General features: G+C 36.7%; 1 protein-coding gene across 1 annotated transcript; it reads right to left on the reverse strand.

Moving 5' to 3' along the window:
- Positions 1–9,142: 9,142 nt before the first annotated feature.
- LOC111022065 (retrovirus-related Pol polyprotein from transposon RE1) lies at positions 9,143–13,802 on the reverse strand. Its single transcript, XM_022299227.2, has 2 exons — positions 12,576–13,802; positions 9,143–11,874 (listed from the first exon to the last, which is right to left on the reverse strand). Exons 1-2 carry the CDS (start codon positions 13,690–13,692, stop codon positions 10,220–10,222), a joined length of 2,772 nt encoding a protein of 923 aa, XP_022154919.1. The 5' UTR covers positions 13,693–13,802; the 3' UTR covers positions 9,143–10,219.
- Positions 13,803–22,140: the final 8,338 nt, after the last annotated feature.

Consider the following 22,140-nt stretch of genomic DNA (forward strand, 5'->3'; position numbering starts at 1 on the left):
ATAGAGTTTTCATGTTGGCTCTGTAGTCTTATTATATAGTCTACCTTGCATTATCATTTCTAAGTTCACTACAATAAACTGAGTGTTATTCATGTAACTTATTTAATTAGCTTTCAGTTTGTATTTAACAATAAAAGATGAGTTGAAAAAACTCAACATCGGTACAATTTATTAAAAATTTGATGCTCAGCATTAATAAGTTAGAAAGAATTTTGCAATACTTATCTTGACATTTGGATGAACAAATAAAAGATGTTGCACAACACTATGACAAATAGATCAAACTTACAAGGTGATTTCTCTAACTTGCTTTCCTTTTTTTTTTTATATATTACATTAACTATTATTATTGTTTTTCATGCATTATACTTTGATATCTTCTATTTTTTTAGCTAAATTCGACCTAACATAATTCTTTTACTATATGTAACCCCCGAATAGAGATGAAGGGTACATAGATGAAGCAGAATGATGATGTCAATTTGAGTTATGATAAAACAATGTAGTCGAGTGAAGAAGCACTCCAACTTGTTGAGATAAGTCATAATTGTCATATGGTGCACATGAGGAAGCCCTGAAAATCATGTACCAAAGTACTATTTTTAAACTGGAACTAGAATAGGGAAAATATTTCAAGTACGTATTTATGGCCTTAAGTCCATCGATTAGAACTTTCTAATTGCATCTGATCAATGTTGGTATCTACTTCTGGTGTTGATGCGGATAACCAAATTTATCTAGTTGTCTTTGAAATTGTCTGCGGCGAGTTCATGAATCCTGGAAATGGTTTATGACTCAAATAAAACGTGCTCTTGGAGTAGTCAATAACCTGGTCTTCGTATCTAATTGACATCCCACCATTGGTAAGGCAATTGAGGTAGTCTTTCTAACTACATTTCATTGCTTTGGTATCCATCACATTAAAATGAACATGATGGTAAAATTCAAGAGCAAAGCGATCGGAAAACTATTCTTAAAGGCTGCAAGGACATTTCGTGAATTCATTTTTTAGTCGAATTGGGGCCAACTCGATGCATACCTAGGTGTGAAAGAATATTTGAAGAATATTGGAATAGAATAATGTGTGCATTGTTTCCAATGTGAATTGAGATACACTCAAATGACCACTAATATAGATGAGTGCATGAATTTAATATTCAGGCATGCGCGCAAGTTTTCAGTCACAACTTTACTGGAGCATATTAGATGTTTGCTACAAAGGTGGTTATATAAACGGTGGACAATTGCATCTTTCCAAACAACCACTTTGTCTGACTATACAGAGAACATCATTGTCGAAAATTTGACTATAGCTACAAAGCACGTCGTACACAACATTAACCAATTTAATTTTGAAGTACACAATTGCCACCTTAATGAGTTTATGGATTTACATGTGAGGTCATGTAGTTGTCAAGTTCGAATATTTTAAAATTCCATGCTCCCACGCTATTTCTACCGCAATCGTACGCAACATAAATCCCTACACACTGTGCGAGTACATGTACACGGTAAATGACCGGATGCTTGTTTATGAAGAACTAATATTTCCTGTTGAATACGTCTCAACATGGAAGTGGTTGTAAGGGTTTAACGTTCAAATGGAGCCTCCAAAGAGGATTTCAAAAGTTGATAGGAGATAGACAATGAGGATTCTATCGACATGAAAGGTGTGTCTAACGCATAAGTGCAGTCGATGTGAAACTTCTGGCCATAATTGCAAAATATGCCATGAACCTCTTTACGCGTAAATGCGTTGTATTATTTACTTTGAATTTTAAGTTCATGTATGTATCATTTAGAAGAATTTTATGTAAAGTTAATGGACTTTATGTTCCTTAACTATGTGTGATTCTCGTGTTGGATTTCACTTGCTTATAAAACGGACGAGGGCTTTTATTTATCATTAATCTGAATTATGTGTACAATTTTGGTTTGCGATAGATTGAATCTCGAACCAAGACTATTTACAAAACGTGATCACCCTAATCTGCTTAAAATCCCTATTCGGGTTGCGATAGATTGAATCCTAGGTCAAAATTTTTTGTGTTACTTTTTTTTAATTATACATGTTGTTTTTACTACAAAAGGTCTAATGAAATTAATACTACGTGATGCTTTATTATAAAAAAAAGGGTCTACGGGCCAATATTTATACGGTGAACTATCGTCTAAAGAGTACAATCTTGTCTTAGATCAACGTGTCCATATTGGACCCAGTTACATCATATTAAAAAAAAACTTTGCACAAAACAAACCGCAGTTGGTTCTACTATTCTCTTAGGGTATATATACACAACATACTTTCCATGGAACGACTAGAAGGCTAGGCCTGACGAAGTATATGCTGCAACGGTGAATAATTGTTGTAAGGACCGTGCACATGGGTTCCAACTCTTTCTACAGTGACTCCAAAGAGTTCCACGACTATAATGAATCACATACGTTGACTTCACCCTTGCGGAGGTCGATGCCGATCAACACCTAGCAATTCCAGCCTATGTTTATTGGAACATAAACGATATCTACTTCGATCCAGAGCGTGTTGTAGTCTGATTGTTTATCGAGCACATATCGGAGGAGGTTGTTGGAGGCACTATAGTCGTATACTACTTTTGACAATGGTACTCCAATCTGCATGGTAGCATATAACCATCCATTCGCCAAAGCAAATCCTACACTTAAAGATTCATGTAAGGCTTATCATTATTTATGTGTTGTCTACTAAATGGTATGGAGTACTTATCGTAAGTATACATCACTTATCTCAAACTTCAAGCAATAAAGATGAACACACTTCTCTGGCTTTTCACCATGAACAATATGAGCGCGTCAACTCTCCGTTCCAATTCACATAAACATGTTTACATCGATATAACTTTAATCGAAAATTAAGAGAATACATGGTTCAAAATATTTACTTCGTCCTCCAACTAGACAGTCGGGTCTAATAAGCTACAAAACCAATCCTTGCTTCGATAAGTGTACACAATCGAACAAGCATGACCCTTTGTCTTGGGTCATCCATCCACTCTGGAACTATCGGTCAACTTGGGTGGAATTTGGCATGTTGGGTCGTACTTCTGCACCTTCTTAATTCATTTGTCCATTTGCATGTATATGCCCCGAATCTTCCATGGATAAAACCGCTTCTATAAACCCCGACCAATTGGTTGTGTCGCATTTTCAAGCTCAACCTATAAAATATTACGTACTATTCATGAACGCATTACGAGCTCAAAGTATAGTACTTTGGCTAAATGTATTTTATGATGGTTACCTTAATAGAAACCCTTTTTGCTTTTTGAGCATGTCTAACGCATGTGTGACTGGCCTCACACGACTGTGGTCCTTCTGCATAAAGTACTGTCACATCAATCTACTCCTAGATGGATAAGTCCTGCAACTTAATATGAGCATCAGAATGTCATATTAATAAATAAGGTATGTGTAAGTTACCACAGCAAAAGTGCGATCACCTCAATGACTGGATCCTTTGTGCAGTGATCGCCAGAATTATCTCCTATTGTCTCATATGAATGAATTTGGATGGTAAGGTCCTAAAACTAATACGAGCATCAAAGTATTGTAAAATAAAGTACATATAAGCTACCATGGAAAAGTGCGATTACCTCATCTACTGGATCCTTCATATGGCGATCATCGAAGTCCGCCCCTATTGTCTCATCAGGATGTGTCTCGATGGTAAGGTTCTAAAATTCATATGAGTATCAGAGTATTGGAATTATATTAAGGTAGATGTAAGTTACCATGGGAAAAATGTGATTGCCTCAATTAGTGAATGGTAAGTACGGTGGTCACTGAAGTGCTTCCCTATTAGCTCACCGGGATGAGTCTGGATGGTAAGGTCTTAATATTAATACGAGCATCATAGTACTAGAATAAAATTAAGTACAAGGAAATTTGAAATACCTCGATGACTAACGGTTTTGTTTGGTCACCTTCAAAACGACCCACTTTAGTTAGCTCGGGTTGATCCTTGATGATAAGGTCTTGTAATTTGATAAGGTTATCATAGTAGTTCAAACTTAATATATTACATGTCAAAATTACCTCAACGACCGGATCCTTCATGTCATGATCATCAGAACATGCCCCTTTTGTTATATCGACTTCCTCTTCGATGTTTATTTCCAAAAAGTAGGGGTGTAAGCGGTTTCGTTTAGCTCGATTTTCTAGACAAACTTAAACCAAACTGATAAAAAATCATAGATAAATAGGAAATCAAGCTGAACTAAAAGTAGTCTAAAACCCGAGATGAACCAAACCTGTTGGGGACAGCTCGAAGGGTCGCACTTGGCTACGCCCCCTCTTGAAAGGTCGTGTTGACCGTGCCTTCTCTGCGGCCAACATGCCACCCATACGGCTAAACATAAACCCCAACCCACGTACCATCATCTTAGCCCTACCCTACATCATCACATCCACCGATGACCTACTCTTGTGAAATGGTGCACGGTCTCTCATGCAAACTTTCTCTCCAAGTTTACTTGGAAATATACTGTTCCGATTACATGATAATAACCTTGGATATTTAGTTTATTGGATTTGGACAATGCAATGTTATAAATTTAACAACAATTTAATTGAATATGAAATCATAGCTTTATTGATTATAAATTTGTTTTTACATAATTACAAACTATGAGTTTAGGGCAACGCACCTGACAGAACTTACAAGGTACATTTGCATCTAAGTCAGGCTTCTGTATAATGATAAAAATGGAACTACCAATGGACGAAAAAGGAAGAAATTTGGAAAATCGACTAGAACCAATGTACTCGGCCTTTCTCCGTCGATGTAGTTTTGCCTTGCACCCCTACTCTTCCGTCTTGACAAGTAAATCCACTACGACAACATAATAAGGTAGGTAGTGCCCCCTCCCTCATCATTGTCACCCCCACCTCCCCATTCTCTTTCCCTCCCCCTCTCGGCTCCCACTCACTCGTCTTTTTGATAATCTTGTCTCGCGCCAGTGACGTACCTACACCAAATACAATAGGCAGACAAATTTATAGTAGCCTTAAACCCTAAAATCTACAAAGCAATGCTAATCGGTGAATCGTAGAATCGAACCGATAAACCGGCAGTTTGTCGGTTTTGTTGAAACGTAATTTAAGGAGGACAATTGAACTGGATGGTCCAAATTTGACCCGACGGGTTGTGAATAGGGGAAAGATAGATTGTTGACACAAACAGCTGGATCAAGGTTGACCTGCACATAGAAAGAGTGAACTAACGCCAGCATGGTGCCGACATAACACGCTCCAATGCTTAATTCCTTAGAAAGTCTAAGGGAGAGAAATGAGAAGACTCAATTTAATAGTTTTGAGTGGTATTGTGTCATTTTTCGTACCTATATTATCTAGGGGACCACTTCTATTTGTAGGAGTCCTTTGGTTTCCTTTATATATTGGGTATATATTTGATATACCATCGATATATAAGTGGATAATGTCCCAGGAATAACCTAAAGTGTCTATAGTATATGGATAAGGCTGAGTACCTTATTGTGGCAACATTACGAATACGACCCACTTTGTAAATGTTACAGACGACCCGATCTAGGTCGTTCATGTGGAGACATGCGAGTGAGGGTATCCTATACAATGAGCTTGTATAAGATCAGTCCGTGAAATAGTCAATCTTTAGATGTAACACCGTTGACTAATAGATTGCTATTTCATAGGATGACCAGGCAACTCATTCTTAATCATGAGTGAGTTATGGCCTCTTGCCTGTAAGAGATCGTTCTTTGATCTGTATGAGTGAAAATGGCCCGAGTCACCGACTCAACATTCCTACCATTTTGGGTACGATACCGAGTGGGGAGTTGGGAACATAACTTCACAAGATAGAATACATTCATCTCCTCGATTTTAGGGGAGGAGATGAGTGTTCCCTTCAGTATTGACTCTGGGACTTGAACAATGGGCCCCACCCTCTCACTGGCCCGAGAGGGACTTCTGATTATTGGTCGAACCATAACTAGGTTCTTCATTAAAGGATCAGCAGTACTTAAGGTACACGATGTAACATAGGGGTAAAACGGTAATTTGACCTATCTGTGGTTACGAACACTTGTGAAAGATTGACTTGCTGACAATGGTTAATATCCGTGGATACATAAATATTATAGAGTGAGAAGAGTGCAGTTGTGGGTCTTTAGTGGAGTGACCAATAGTTAACAAATGTTGATTAATATGAATAATGAGTTTAATCATTTAATCTTGTATCATTGCAGCTTCGGATATGTGGGTCAATCAAGTCCCCCTACTAGCTCATAAAGGATAGTTAAGAACATTTTGTTTTGAAAAGAATTTAAATTGTTCAAATTCATTAAAAGGAATTTGAGTTAATTGTGTATGACACAATTAATATAATGTATAATGATGCATCATAAAAACTATATATTATGAGAGAATTATGGGAATTGGATTCATGTTAAAACTATAGGTTAAAATTTAATGTGAACTAGATTCGTATTAATACTATAGGTTAGGAGGGAAATGTATACTTGACTACGATTCAAATATTAGTTGATTTAATTAAATTATGTTTATTTGATTAATTAATTAAATAAGATTTAATTAGTTATTAATTTAATTAAAATCGTTTTAATTTAATTAATTATTTAATTTATTTATTAAATTATTTAATTAACCACTCTCCAACAGTTATGCTAGAAATGGTGAGGTGAAGAGTGAGAGGTTACTCTCACTTCTCTCTCTTCCCTTTCACGTTAAAAAACACAAAATTGTACTGTGTTGGGTTGATGATCATCCAAGGAGTTCTCTCTCATAACTCTCTACAAAAGTTCATGTTTTTCAAACACGGTTTCCTACAAACCAAGTTCCTAACATCTAGAGGATAGTAGGGAAGATCTATTGGTGGTGTGATTGATTTAAGAGAAGAAAGGTTTTTCAAGGGTATGAGGTTTTCTTCCCTGTATTTTTGTTCTATGTAAATTCTAATTCAAAAAGAAAAATCGAACACAAGCGATAAATCGCTTCCACTGGGGATTCGATGCAATTAAGTTCAACGACCAAGTGGAAGAGTTGGAGAAAATAAATAAAACACAGAAGTAGAAGAAGAAGCGTCGAAGGAAGATAGCAAGAAAAATCTATTGGTGGTGTGATTGATTTAACAGCACAAATGTTCTTCAAGGGTAAGAGGTTTTCTTCCCTGTATTTTTGTTCTGTGTAAATTCTAATTCGAAAAAAAAAAATTGAACACAAACGGTAAATCGCTTCCATTGGAGATTCGATCCCATCAAGTTCAACGACCAAGTGGAAGAGTTGGAGAAAATAAATAAAACACAGAAGTAGAAGAAGCTGTAGACATTGTTAACATAAGTATACTTTATTACAAGTTTGAATGTAAAGTTTTAATTAAATTACTTGTTTAAAATAGTTTTTGTTAAAAAAAAAAAGGATTTGTTATTATTATTATTATTATTTATTTAATAATTGTTGTTATAAAAAAAGAAAATAACATAAAAAACCGATTAAGTATTTGTAAGGTTTTATTTTTTCAGAGTCAAGTGAGAGGAGTAAGTTTCGTTCTTCTACCCTTTTTTTTTCTTCTCAAAATCAATTTAACTTCGTAATTAATTCACATGTTCTCCTATATAAGGAGGTTTTTTTGGTTTTAGAGGCGGAGGAAGCAGAGAAGAACGAACTAAGTGAAAAGTGAGGATTTTGATTTTTCTTTTCTTTGTCTCTCTCTACTACTAAAAAAATAAAACATTTTTTCCCTCTCACTTCCCTTCATTTTTTCCATCATTTCCACGCTTCCTGAACATACTCATCTCATAAAATCATTGCATTCCCTCCCTTTCATTCTTCTTATTCGGTTTCAGCCTTGAAGAAACCAAAAAAAACAAATCCCCAAACCTCCCTCTGTTCCAATCTCTTGGTGGCGTTGGGTTCTTTCTGGCCATGAACCTCCAACTAACTCGCAGTAACTTACACAACAGGACTTCGAACGACGACATAGCTGAGCCTGGCAGTAAGAACACAAACTCCAACGACCGATCCTGGTGCGGCGACGACCACCACTTCTGCGACCTCCATTCCGGTGATTAAGGCAATACTCATCTCATAAAATCATTTCATTCCCTCCTTTTCATTCTTCTTATTCGGTTTCAGCCTTCAAGAAACCAAAAAAACAAATCCCCAAACCTCCATCTATTCCAATCTCTTGGTGGCGTTGGGTTTCTTTCTGACCATGAACCTCCAACTAACTCGTAGCAATTGACATATCGGGACTTCCAACGACGACATAGCTGAACCTGGCACTAAGAACACAAACTCCAGCGACCGATCCTGATGCGGCGACGACCAATCACTTCTGCGACCTCCATTCCGATGATTAAGGCAACTTAAATGAGTAAAGGTGGTGTTTTTTCTTAAGATAAACTTTTTTGTTAATAAACAAAAATGATTCTGGAAAAGAAAAGAAAATGTTTTTTTTTTCTTTTTTTTTACCAGTAAACGAAACCAATTTTTCATAAAAAGTTTTGAAAGAAAAGAAACGTTGTGAAAAAGATCATACATAATTTTTTTTTAATATTTAAAAATTGTTTTAAAATAAAAATTTTTGTTTATACAAGATGAGTTTTTTTTCAAAGGAGGATTTTGTTTTATGTAAGCACCGAATAAATGTTTTTAAAAATTTTGTTTTAGGTTTTGACAAAAAAAAAGAAGCTTTTAAAATGTAAATTTTTCTAAAATAATTCTCTTTTAAAAATGAATAAAAAATTTTGATTTAGTAAAAACTAGGTTGGAAGAAGTTTAGGGTTTACGGTTTAGGGTTTAGGAAAGTAAATAAAAGATTTAAAAGAAAACGAATTTTATTTTTAAATGAATCTCAAATTACAAAGTGGGCAAAAGTTTGATTTTAAAATAAGGATTTGTTAAATAAAGTTTTGAAAAAAGTGAGTAAGAGATTTTTTAAATAAGTTTGTTTTAAGTAAGTTTTAAATAAGTTTTTTTTATACGAATTTCAAATCTAAAACAAAATAAAATGTTTTTTTTTTTAAAAAACAAAGTTTAAAAGTAAAAGGTTTGTATTTTGAAAAGGAACTTAAATTACATCTTTATGTATTAGACGAGAGAGTAAATTAAACTTGCATATCTTTATTAATAAAAGACTGGTCTATATATAGACCACCCAACTGTATACAAGCAATTACATATGAAATTAACTAATACACTATATGTAACTAACTAATCTAGTACTCCCCCTTAAGATGGAGAGTGTACATCAATAATTCCCATCTTGGACAGTAAAAGAGTAAAAGAAGGAACTGGGAGAACTTTAGTGAACAAGTCTGCTAATTGAAGTGCAGCACGAACAGGTAAGAGTTTGATAAGCCCATCAACAATCTTATCCCGTACAAAATGGCAGTCCAGCTCAATGTGTTTCGTCCGCTCATGAAATGCCGGATTGGAAGCAATGTGAATAGCCGCCTGGTTATCACAAAAAAGGAGAGCCGGAGAACGAAGCGGAACTTGTAAGTCACCCAAGAGGTAAGTGAGCCAAATAATTTCGCTAGTAGTGGCAGCAAGGGCTCGATACTCAGCCTCAGCCGAGGATCGAGAAATAGTGGTCTGTTTTTTAGCTTTCCAAGAAACCATGGAATCACCCAAAAAATGCAGAACCCAGTAGTGGATTTCCGAGAGTCAAGACAAGATGCCCAGTCAGCATCAGAGAATGCGCGTAACTAAAAAGACTCAGAACGACTTAGAAAAAGTCCTTGATCAGGAGTCCCCTTTAAATAACGAACAAGATAATGTGCTGCAGAGAGATGAGACTGTCGTGGGTGAGCAACATATTGGCTCAACTTATGTACAGCAAAAGTGATGTCGGGTCGCGAGATAGTGAGATATAACAAGCGTCCGATAAGTCGCCGATATGAAGTAGGATCTGTCAACAAATCACCATCAGAAGAAGACAATCTAATAGAAGGATCCATAGGCAGAGAGGTTGGTTTAGATGCCAAAAGACCAGAATCCTCAACCAATTGCAGAGTATAATTACGTTGACACAAGGAAATGCCAGTGGAGGAACGGGCTAGTTCAAGGCCTAAAAAATACCTTAAATCACCTAAATCTTTTAGGCAAAAAACATCGTTAAGATGTGTCTTCAATGAATTAATCAGAGATGAAGACGACCCGGTAATGATGATATCATCTACGTACACAAGAAGTGCAATAAAGGTATCACCCGAACCTCTAACAAATAAAGAGTAGTCTGACTTGGATTGTGTAAAACCAAGAAGCAATAGAGATCGATAAAATTTGCCAAACCACTGTCGTGAAGCTTGCTTGAGTCCATAGATAGACTTATGAAGCCGGCAGACAAGTTTCTCCCCTGTTTAGGAACAACTCCATGTTTATAGCCTAGAGGAAGATCCATATATACTTCCTCAAATAAGTCGCCATGCAAGAATGCATTGTTAACATCAAGTTGGACAAGAGTCCAGTTGAAAGAAACAGCAAGGGTAAGCAAAACCTTAACGGTAACTAACTTTGCTACTGGAGAAAATGTTTCAATATAATCGAGACCTTCCTGTTGAGTATAGCCTTTGGCGACTAACCGGGCTTTGTAACGCTCAATAGAGCCATCAGACTTATGTTTGACCTTGTATATCCACTTGCACCCAATGGAATGATGTTCATAAGGAAGAGGTACCACGGACCAAGTATGATTAGCCTCCATAGCATGTAATTCAGCACGCATCGCCTCTCGCCAATGGGAAAATGGGACAGCTTGGTGATAGAATTGAGGCTCATAATCACAAGATACACTTAGGACAAACTCTTTGTAAGAGGCAGACAAGTTGTTGTAGTCCAAATATTTCTGCAAGGGATAAAAAACTGAAGAAGCAGAGTGATCAGTGGCTTGAATAAGTCCACAATGATAGTCTCGTAAATAGGACGGTCGTTGTGCTACACGAGATGATCGTCGAAGAGTAACAGAGTCTGAAGGATCAGAACATGGAACAACGACAGCAGAATCAACATTGGCAACATCAGTGTCCAATGGATTTATCAAAGAGTTCTCAACAATATTAGGCATAATATTAGACTCATTAGCAACCAGAATAGGAGAACCATTGGCATCAGATTCATTAGCAACCATAATAGGAGAACCATCAGGTATAACCACTGTAGGTGAAATATCAGCACTAGTAGGAGAAACAGCAGAACCAGTAGCATAATTGTGATGATCATCAGGTGCACCAGAAGAAGTATCAACCAAATCATAAGACTTTGGTATCACCACACCCGGAAAAGGATCAACAATCGGAGAGTTAACTGATACTGTATGAAATGGAAATATGGATTCATGGAAAATCACATCTCTGGACACAAAAAACCGCTTATTCTCAATGTCATAAAGCTTATATCCTTTCATCCCCGGTGGATATCCAACAAAAACTGATGTAAGGGCTCGTGGATGAAATTTAGAACGATTGACTGGAGAGGTAGACACGAAGCATAGGCAGCCAAACACTTTTAAAGAAGAATAATCCGCTGAGTGTCCATATAAACGAGCATAAGGAGTATTCCAGTCAAGAACAGGCGTTGGAGTGCGATTAATTAAGTAAGCAGCAGTAAGCACACATTCACCCCAGAAAGCAGTTGGAACCCGAGACTGAAAATACAAGGAACGGGCTACATTAAGAAGGTGCTGGTGTTTTCTTTCAACGACTGAATTTTGCTCAGGGCATCCTACACAAGAAAACTGATGAAGAACCCCTTTGGAGTGAAAAAACTCAACAAAAGATAACTCCGGAGCTTTATCAGACCTGAATCTCTTGATTGTTTTTCCGAACTGTGTTTCTATGAGTTGAAAAAACCGAGAAACAATGACAAAAGCATCAGATTTCTGGCGCATCAAAAAAATCCAGGTGTAACGGGAGAAGTCATCAACAAAAGTCAAAAAATAACGACAACCGGCATGGGTGGGAGATCTATAATTATGCGAGACAAAGGGTAAGTTCTTTTGCTTAGCCAGAGGACATATCAAACAAGGGGTTGCATTATTGTATTTATGAGAACCAAGATGCAAAGTATCTCGTAATGACAGTAGGTGTTTAGGGGATGGGTGACCTAACCTATCATGCCAAAGTTGGTAAGAATTCATACTAACAAAATTACAAAAAGATTCTTTAGTAGAATGAGTGGATAGGAGATACAAGCCTTGCCAATCATCTTTGAAGAGAATTTGTCCTGGAGAAGACAACAACCATCAACAAATTTAACCAACACAAAAGATGACTTTGTAAGTGCACTGACAGAAAGCAAGTTGAACCTAAAAGTAGGAACAAAAAGCACATTCTGTAATGTTATGGCAGAGTTGATATGCACATCACCAATGAAGTCCACACTTATACGATCATGATTCGGAAGAGATAAACTCACACCAGTGACTGAGCGCAGAGACACAAAAGAATCCCGACAAAAACAAACATGTGTGGATGCACCCGAATCAATAACCCAACAATTCGAGGAATAAATTGAAGGTAAGGATGTACAGGTACCTGCCACATGAGAAGTTCCAGAATCATTATCAGAAGCAGTTTTGGTAGTGGTTAAGTGTGATTGAAGCAAAGTGAGAAGCCTCTGGCATTGATCAGCAGTAAGTGTAGCAAGAGAATTAGAAATCCCTGAAGGTGTAGCCGATACAGATTTGGACGGAGCTTCAGCAGACCGTGAAGATGTGGCATTCGAAGATGTGGTTTTATGCACAGATGAACGATATCCAGGGGGATATTCATGTAACTTATAGCATTTATCGACGGTATGACCGTAGATACCACAATGAGTGCATAGCGATTTATCCTTTCGTTTCATGTGAGATGCCGATGAAGAATTCAAGCGAGAATTCGAGGAATTTGAAGTTGCGCGTACAGCCGAAGCAGTAGGTGAAGTAACAGAGGGCAACGAAATAGATCGTTGCTGCATTTCCTGTGCAACTAGGGCAAAGGCACGGTTGATTGTAGGCGCGGGCTCCATCAGAAGAAGTTGAGCTCTAATTTGGCTGAAAGACACGTTTAAGCCCATCAGAAAAGCCATAACATACTCTTGCTGATAATGCGCTTCAATAGATTTCACGCCACCATAGGAGCACCGACCACAAGAACACGCAGGTCGATACAAAGCTAATTCAGACCAAAGTGTCTTCAATCGAGTGAAATAAGCAGTGACGGAGAGTTGATCTTGAGTAAGATTCGATAATTCTCTGCGGAGTTGAAATATGCGGGGACGATTCTGGCGTTGAAATCGCTCTTTGAGATCTAGCCAAATTTCATGAGCAGAATCAGAGAAGAGCACACTAGCAGAGATTTTCTTGGACAATGAATTGAAAATCCATGAGATTACGACATTGTTGCATATAATCCAAGAATGCAGCCTACCATCAGTGGGACGAGAAATCGAACCATCAACAAAACCTATTTTGTTTTTTACTGTAAGAGCAATAACTATAGATCGACTCCACGAGGTGTAATTTTCATCAGTCAAGAGATCAGAAACCAAAACTAGGCTGGTGTTATCAGAGTGATGAAGAAAATATGGATTGGCATGTTGCTCAACAACAATCGGATTCATCGGAATGAAACCCGGAGCAGTGGGATTAAGAGAATCGTCTTCCTCCATGAGAGAAGATCGAGATGCAAGCAGCAATGGCGGAAACGAATTGGTAACCGCTTAAAGTGGAGAACACGTGTTACTCTCTAAACAATACATCTGATACCATATTAAAGGAGAGAGTAAATTAAACTTGCATATCTTTATTAATAAAAGACAGGTCTATATATAGACCACCCAACTGTATACAAGCAATTACATATAAAAATAATCAATACACTATATGTAACTAACTAATCTAATATTATGTGTTGGCATGGTGGTAGTGGACTTGATGTTTGATATCCACATTACAAGTTTAAGCCCTTATATGTCCCTCTCTTCTTCTTCTTATTATTATTATTATTTATATTATTGCTTTTAAGAATTATTTCGAAAACTCCAATGAAGGAAATTGGAACCTTCCAATATTCTAGAGGTGATAAAATTTTTCTAATGGCCTTCGTGTGCCACTCATATCTATTAATTCATATCTTATAACAAAGTGCAAATTAATATAACGCGAGACATTTAAATAAAAAAAACACATTTTTTTTGGACCAAATAAAATAATAGGAAAGAGACCCTTAAGGGGATGATGTCGGCCACTCCGTGTCACGGTGACATTGCGACAGAAGCGTCTAAGGAAGAAAATATTTACCTTTGCATGAAGAAAAAAAAACCATTGTCTTTGCAACAAAGAAAAAAAAACCTTTGCAGGAAAAAAAAAGAAACCTTTACCAAAAACTGAAGTTGAACTTTAAAAGGAAAATGTTTAAAATAAAATGTTTTGAGAAGGTTCTGGTTGACAACTTCACACCAACGGGACTTAGGAGAAGAGAAGTTCCAGACAAATGAAAAAAATTAATGTCTGATACTTTATAAACAAAAATTAAAATTAAAGAAAAAGTAAAACTAAAGCATGAAAGTGACATGACAACGTATTTGATGTTTATCCATGACAAGTGACAAGCACAACACACGTCCTCAATTTGTATAGAGGTGGATATTTTTTTTAAACGTTACTTTGAACGTGGCAGTTCGGTTCGGGTTCAAGCGGGGTTTGGTACAATCAAACCCAAAACTGAACCGTCTAATCTAGGTTTAGCCTATTTCCAGGTTGGATATGTCGAGGCCACCCAAATTGCCTTCGGTTTCGGTCGACTTTGTCGGTTTAATCGGTTTCTTCGGTTTTACCTTTGCACCTCTATCTAAAAGTTCATACAATAACTTAATAATACAAAATTATCAAAATTATAGTATAAGGGAAGTATTAGTACCTCTAAATATTTCTCATTGGTTTGATGATCGTCAGGATACTCATCATTTTCATAAGCCCCATCGCTTTTCAGATCGTCATCATTCTTCAGACTCCCATCCTTCTTCTGATCCTCATTCGTATTCAGTTGTTGTTAACGATTTTAGCAATCCTAGTGCAACTGTACACAATCACGTAACAAGTGATAAAAAACATATCCACAGGGATTGAGTAACTAAACCGCTCCAACTTTCACTCAATAACTAAGAAAAATAAACAATAGACGATATTTCAAATTAACACAACTTTGCAAATAAGATAAAAGTGCATTAAAACATTAATAAAAACAAATTTAAAAGTATCAAACCCTTAGCACAAACACAATAATAGAGAAGTGAAAACAGAGACTCAAATGTAGGGGGGGCTATGTTCCTGTTACTATGATATTACTAACCGATGCTCAAAAAATAAGGTTGTAAAACTACTTGCCAAACAAACACGACATCTTCCCAGATTACCCTGATTTTGACGCTACTCCAAACCTCAATTGGACCAACGATATATCATAACAATTTTTAGTCATATTAGGTGAGTCTTATTCCTAAGTACCCACAATATACTCAAAGATAGATGTAATACAAGTTAAAGTCTCTCTCTCTTATTACAAACTCCCAAAAGCTAATAAAGAGGTCACTCAACATGGTGATCAATTACATTAAACATGAAAAATGAAAAACAAGCTTTTAACTAAGTACGAACAACTTCATAAACCAAAAAATCAGTGATCACAGTAAAGGTTTACAACCCCCTTAAGGTAGTTAGCTACTTAACGTCATAACAAAGTAAAGGGAAGAAGAAAAATACAAAACCCATGAACTAGAGAATATAAAAGAAGAAGAAAATGAAGAATGATAGTCGTCATTTTACTGTATCAGCTCCCTTTCTGTCTTCTTCCAGTTCCTCCGTAACAAAAATGTAAGAATCTTCCTTTCTGTCTTGTCTTGTTCTCTCTTGGGATTGATGAAGAATCCATGGAGGGTAATCCATCTCTTAAAGTATTTATATCCCCCCTTAAAGGGCAAAAGCTAAAGGGCACATGAAATCCTGTGAAAAAATTGGTAAAATAACTTTTACTACAGTAATTTCTCAAATAAAAGCCTGTTGTCACTGTCAGCTCACTTTTTCTAGAATTAGCTCCAATACTCCAGCTGTTGGGTGTGTTGTCTTAAACTCGTAGTTTGTATTTATGTAAAAACAAATTTATATTCAATAAAGTTATATTTAATCAATTTGTTGTTGAATTCATAACATTGCAATTATCTAATCCAATAAACTACACATCCAATGTTATTGTCATGTAACCGGGATAATATATATACTGGGTATATATTTGAATATCCTTGATATACAAGTGGATAATGTCCTGGTAATAATCTGAAGAGTCTATAGTATATGGATAAGGCTGGGTACCTTATCTTGGCAACACCATAGATACGACCTAGTTTGTGAAGACATGCGAGTGTGGGTATCCTATACAATGAGTTTGTATAAGACCGGACCACGAAATAGCCAATCTTTAGATGTAACGCTATTGACTAACAGATTGCTATTTCATAGCTAGGATGACTAGGCAACTCATTCTCAAGCTTGAGTGGGTTATGGACTCCTGCCCATGAGGGATCGTTCTTTGACTATATGGGTGAGAGTGGTCCGAGTCACCGACTCAACATTCTCACCATTTTGGGGATGAGATCGAGTGAGGAGCTGGGAACATAACTACACAAGATGGAATTAACTCCTCCCCGACTTTAGGGGAGTAGATTAGTGTTCCCTTTAGTGTTAACTTCGGGACTTGAACATGGGGTTCCACTCTCTCACAAGCTCGAGATGGACTTCCGATTATTGGTCGGACCATAATCGAGTTGTTCATTAGAGGATCAGCGATACTTAAGTTACATGATGTTACATAGGGGTAAAACGGTAATTTGACCCGTATGTGGTTACAAACACTTGTGAAGGATTGACTTGTCGTTAATGGTCGATATCCGTGGACATAGAAATATTCTATAGTGAGAAGAGTTCAGCTGCGGGTTTTTAATGGAGTAACCGTAGTTAACGTATGTTGATTATGGTGGTTAATGAGTTTAACCAATTAATCCAAACGTTGGAGCTTCTGATCTATAGGTCCATTAAGTCCTCTTGCTAGCTCATAAAAGGTAATTAAGAACATTAAATCTTAGAAAGAATTTGAATTGTTTAAATTTAAGGGAATTTGAGTTAATTGTGTGTAACACAATTTAATATAATGTATGATGATACATTATAAAACTATATATTATGAGGGAATAATATGAATTGGATTCATATTAAAACTATAGGTTAAACATTTAATGTGAATTGGATTCATATTAAATACTATAGGTTATGAGAGATATGTGTATTTGAATACGGTTCAAATATCAATTAATTTAATCAAAACAAGCCTATTCCTGACACTGAAACGAAGAGTCTTTGGATTACCCATTATATTGCTTCTTTTACTCGCACCAACACAATCCCCCATGGTCATCTTCCTCCAATTTCTGCTCGTCGACGATCAATTGGACCTAGCATGTCCTCTGGCGGTCTCTTCCTTAATGTTGATGCTACTTGTCGTGGTTCCGCTTCGAGGCTTGGTTTGGTTCTACGGAATTCAGCTGGGGAAATTCAAGCTGCTCGATCCCTATTTCTCATAAATCCCCTCTCTCCTTTGTCTGCAGAAATTTGAGCATTTCTTGAAGGCCTCCGATTTGCTCGAACGATTGTCTGTGATGACATTGTGCTTCTCTCATATTCGATTGGGGCTGTCAACCTAATTTTAGGAAATACTTCAACCATGGGTCTTGAAGGAGTGTGGATATTCGACATATCAAGGTGCTGGTTAGGGATTTCCGCCCCTTTTCCATCATGCATGTTCGTCGTGAGCATAATCAATTGGCAGATTCTCTCACAAAGTTCAGTCTCCGTTCATCGTCTTCTTCTTCTTGGATTGGCGATGTTCCTGCTTGGTTAAATAACTTGACTCTTAATGAAGCTACTTCTTTTGTAGCCCATGTGGCAGATCCCTTTTAATGAAATTTCTTTTCTCTAAAAAAAATCAATTAATTTAATTAAATGAGATTTAATTAAATTACGTTTAATTAATTAATTAATTAAGATTTAATTAATTATTAATTAAATTAAAATAGTTTTAGTTTAATTAAATATAATCTATTAAATTAAAATAATTTTAATTTAATTAATTATTTAATTAAATAAAATGTTAATTATATCAATTATATCAATTATATCAATTAATATAATTAACATATGGCTCGTTTGGTAACGTTCCTGATTCTTATTTCTGTTTCTTTACTTTTAATGAAGAAAAATGTGTTGTATGGTTTCAACCTTCAAGAATTCAAGTATGATAAAACAATATTTTTATTTATGTTTTACGATCAATTGGAAATGGGAACAAGAAAAGATAAACTTGTTTTGATTTTTTCCAAAATTTCTATAAAATTGTGAGAATGTTCCCAGAAAAGGAGAAATAAGAAACAAAGTTAGTTGTAAAATACTTAGATTTCTTAAGAAAAATGAAAACGAAAAACGAGAAATAAGAAACGGGAACGTTACCAAACGGTCCCATAACTACTTACCATTTCCCAATATTTTTGCTGGTGAGGTGGAGAGTGGGAGGTTACTCCCTCTGTCCCTCCTCCCTCATTTACTTTAAAAATATAGGAAATTTCCCTATGTCTTTTTTTGTTGTTCAGAACAAATCTCTCTCTTTCACAATCTCAAGTATTTTCATTCTCGATACGTTTTCTTTCCAAAGGAGGATCCCACAGTCCAATTCGTAGTCCTTGAGTCATAGCAATGTAACGTGATGGTAGTGTCCAACCTTTGGGTTTCTGCATTAGAGAGAGTTTGTTCGTGCTTTCACAAGATCTGTGTTCGAGGGAAAACCATTTGCTAACGGTCTTCAAATGTGAGTTTTCTTCCTCTCAAGAGGCTTAACCACTACTTTAAAATAGAAACCAGTATAGTATCGTTTTTAAATTGAGTTGAATCACAAGCGGTCAACCGCTTCTGCTTGGGATTCGATCCCTTCAATTGGTATCAGAGTTAAATCATGATTCAATTTCGTTTAACACAAAACAGTACTAGTTTTTGGTGGATTTGTTTCATGCATTTGTAGGCGGCTTTGGTTTTTGGCATTTAGATTTACAATTTTTGTTGATTCGATCAAATGTAAGGGCCCGTTGTTTTGGGCATTTTGTTGTAAATCAGGTTTGTACAGTCTGGGTTGTTCGTGGAAGAGATTTGCTGCGAAGAAAGGTCGGGTTTCGAGTTTTTTGGAGGTTTTTCGGTGCTGGAACAGAGAGCAGCACAGCAGCACCATGGTGCCAGCATTTTTCCAACAAGTGCCACAGTGCTGCCCTATGGCACCGCGGTGCTGTCCCGAGTGTTTTTCGAGGCATCCGTTCGTGTGTTCGAGGCTCCGCATGTGTTTTCTTGTTTATTTAAATTAATATAAATTAGTTTATGTTAATTTAATTGTAACATATGAAGCCAAAAACGGGTCTACTTAGTTATTTATTTTATTGTATTCATAGTAAGTGGAAAAGGACGTGTGACAACACATCCTACGATCTCCATCATTGGTTTGCACCATGAGATTTCATACATGATCTGCATGTCGTCCTGGAGTGACCATTCCTGCAGAGGGTTCATTGTATGGAATCGAAACCAAGGCAAACTCCAGAAATGGATAAAGGTTTCTTAGGTTCTACTCCAATATTTTCCTTCCCAACGGTAGAATTATTGAGATGGACCTTTGAGGTCCGAAAATGGTGGGTCACACTTACGGGGAGTTGTTAAACTTGTTAGCAATTCCTTGACCGAATAAACAATGGCTAAAGGTTATAGGAATAAGAGTTATTCTGGTGTAAGATTTAGTTGAGAACGTCTTAATTTAGTGAAGGGGTAGCTGTCTGCCCTACGGTCGCTATTGCTCTAAATCACTGAAGTATCGTTGCAAAACAATTTTGTTAATTACTTTTGCTAAAATTTGATCGGGTTTAAAGGATAATGCATGAAACTAATATAGGTTTGTTTTTTATTTTCAGAATGTCTACTTCTATTATTACCTTGTTTGCCGTGGAAAAACTTAACGACTAAAACTACAAACAATGGAAATCGAACCTAAACACTATACTAGTGATAGATGATCTTAGGGTCGTCTTGCAAGAGGATTGTCCTCGAGCTCCTGCGCCTAACGCTACTGTGGCGGTGCGTAACATCTATGACCGATGGATCAATGCCAATGACAAGACCAAGGTGTATATCTTGGCAAGCATATCTGATGTGCTTGCTAAGAAGCACGATGACACGATCACCGCTAAGGAGATCATTGACTTACTGGAAAGCATGTTTGGACAATCGTCCTCACAGGCTCGACATGAAACCTTTAAGTTCATTTATAGCTCCTTCATGAAGGAGGGCTCCTCAGTGCGAGAACACGTCCTCAACCTGATGGTCCACTTCAACGTGGCAAAGTTGAACGGGGCCGTCATAGACGATCAGAGTTAGGTCAACTTCATTCTGGAATCTCTTCCGAAGAGTTTCCTACCATTCTACAGCAATATGGTTATGAATAAGCTGAAATACACTCTTACCATGCTCTTAAACGAGCTGCAGATCTACAAGTCTCTTATGAAAAAGAAGGGACAAGAAAGGGAGGCAAATGTTGCCACCTCAAAGAGGTTTCATCGAGGTTCGTCCTCTGGAACCAAGCACCCTCTTCTTCTGGAAGTAAGATTTTCAAGAAGAAGAAGGCTGCTGGTAAGGGGTCAAAACCTGACTCCATTACTGCCGCTGATAAGAAAGGCAAGATTGCAAACTGCAGACAAAGGAAAATATTTCCACTGCAACGTAGACGGGCATTGAAAGTGCAATTGCTCGAAATACCTGGCTGAGAAGAAGAAAGCGGTAAATATGATTTACTTGTTTTGGAAACATGTTTAGTGGAGAATAATGACTCCACATGGATATTAGATTCAGGAGCCACTAATCACGTTTGTTCTTCGTTTCAGGTAATTAGTTCCTGGAGTCAGCTTAAAACTGGAGAGATAACTCTCAAAGTCAGAACGAGAGAGGTTGTCTCAGCTGTGGCGGTAGGGGAGCTCAAGTTGTTTACGAACAAGAATTTGTATATATTATTAGATAATGTGTACGTAGTTCCAATAATCAAAAGGAACTTAATTTCAATGTCTTATTTGTTAGAATGTTTGTATTCCATTTCCTTTCAATTAAATGAAGCATTCATTTCTTGAAATAGTGTAAATATTTGTTCTGATATGCTTGAAAACAACTTGTATGTGCTAAGACCGACTATAACTAAAGTAGTTTTAAATACTGAGTTGTTTAATAATGCTAAAACTCAAAATAAAAGGCAAAAAGTTTCTCCTAAAGAAAATACCTATCTTTGGAACTTAAGATTATCTCACATTAATCTCAATAGGATTGAGAGATTGGTTAAGAATGATCTTCTAAGCGAGTTAGAAGACAACTCTTTACCACCTTGTGAGTCTTGTCTTGAAGGCAAGACTAAAAGACTTTTTACTGGAAAAGGTTATAGAGCCAAAGAACCCTTAGAACTTATACATTCAGACATTTGTGGTCCGATGAATGTTAAAGCTCGAGGAGAGTATGAATACTTCATCTCTTTTATAGATTATTATTCAAGGTATGATTATCTATACTTGATACAACACAAGTCCGAAGCCCTTGAAAAGTTCAAGGAGTACAAGATCGAAGTTGAAAATCAATTAGGTAAAACCATTAAAACTCTTCGATCTGATCGAGGTGGAGAGTATATGGACTTGAGATTCCAGTACTATATGATAAAATATGGAATTACCTTCCAACTCTCAACCCCTAGTATACCACAACAGAACGATGTATCGGATAGGAGAAACCGAACCTTGTTAGACATGGTTCGCTCAATGATGAGCTATGCTCAGTTGCCTAACTTGTTTTGGGGTTACGCAGTAGAGACTGCGGTTTATATTTTGAGCGTCGTTCCATCGAAGAGTGTTTCTGAAACACCCTTTGAACTATGAAAGGGTCGTAAAGCTAGTTTATGTCACTTCCGTATTTGGGGATGTCCAACTCAAATAAATTGGAACCTCGTT

Source organism: Momordica charantia, assembly GCF_013281855.1.
Source record: "Momordica charantia cultivar OHB3-1 chromosome 1 unlocalized genomic scaffold, Mcharantia_2.0 BLBB01000001.1, whole genome shotgun sequence".
Classification (NCBI taxonomy): Eukaryota; Viridiplantae; Streptophyta; class Magnoliopsida; order Cucurbitales; family Cucurbitaceae; genus Momordica; species Momordica charantia.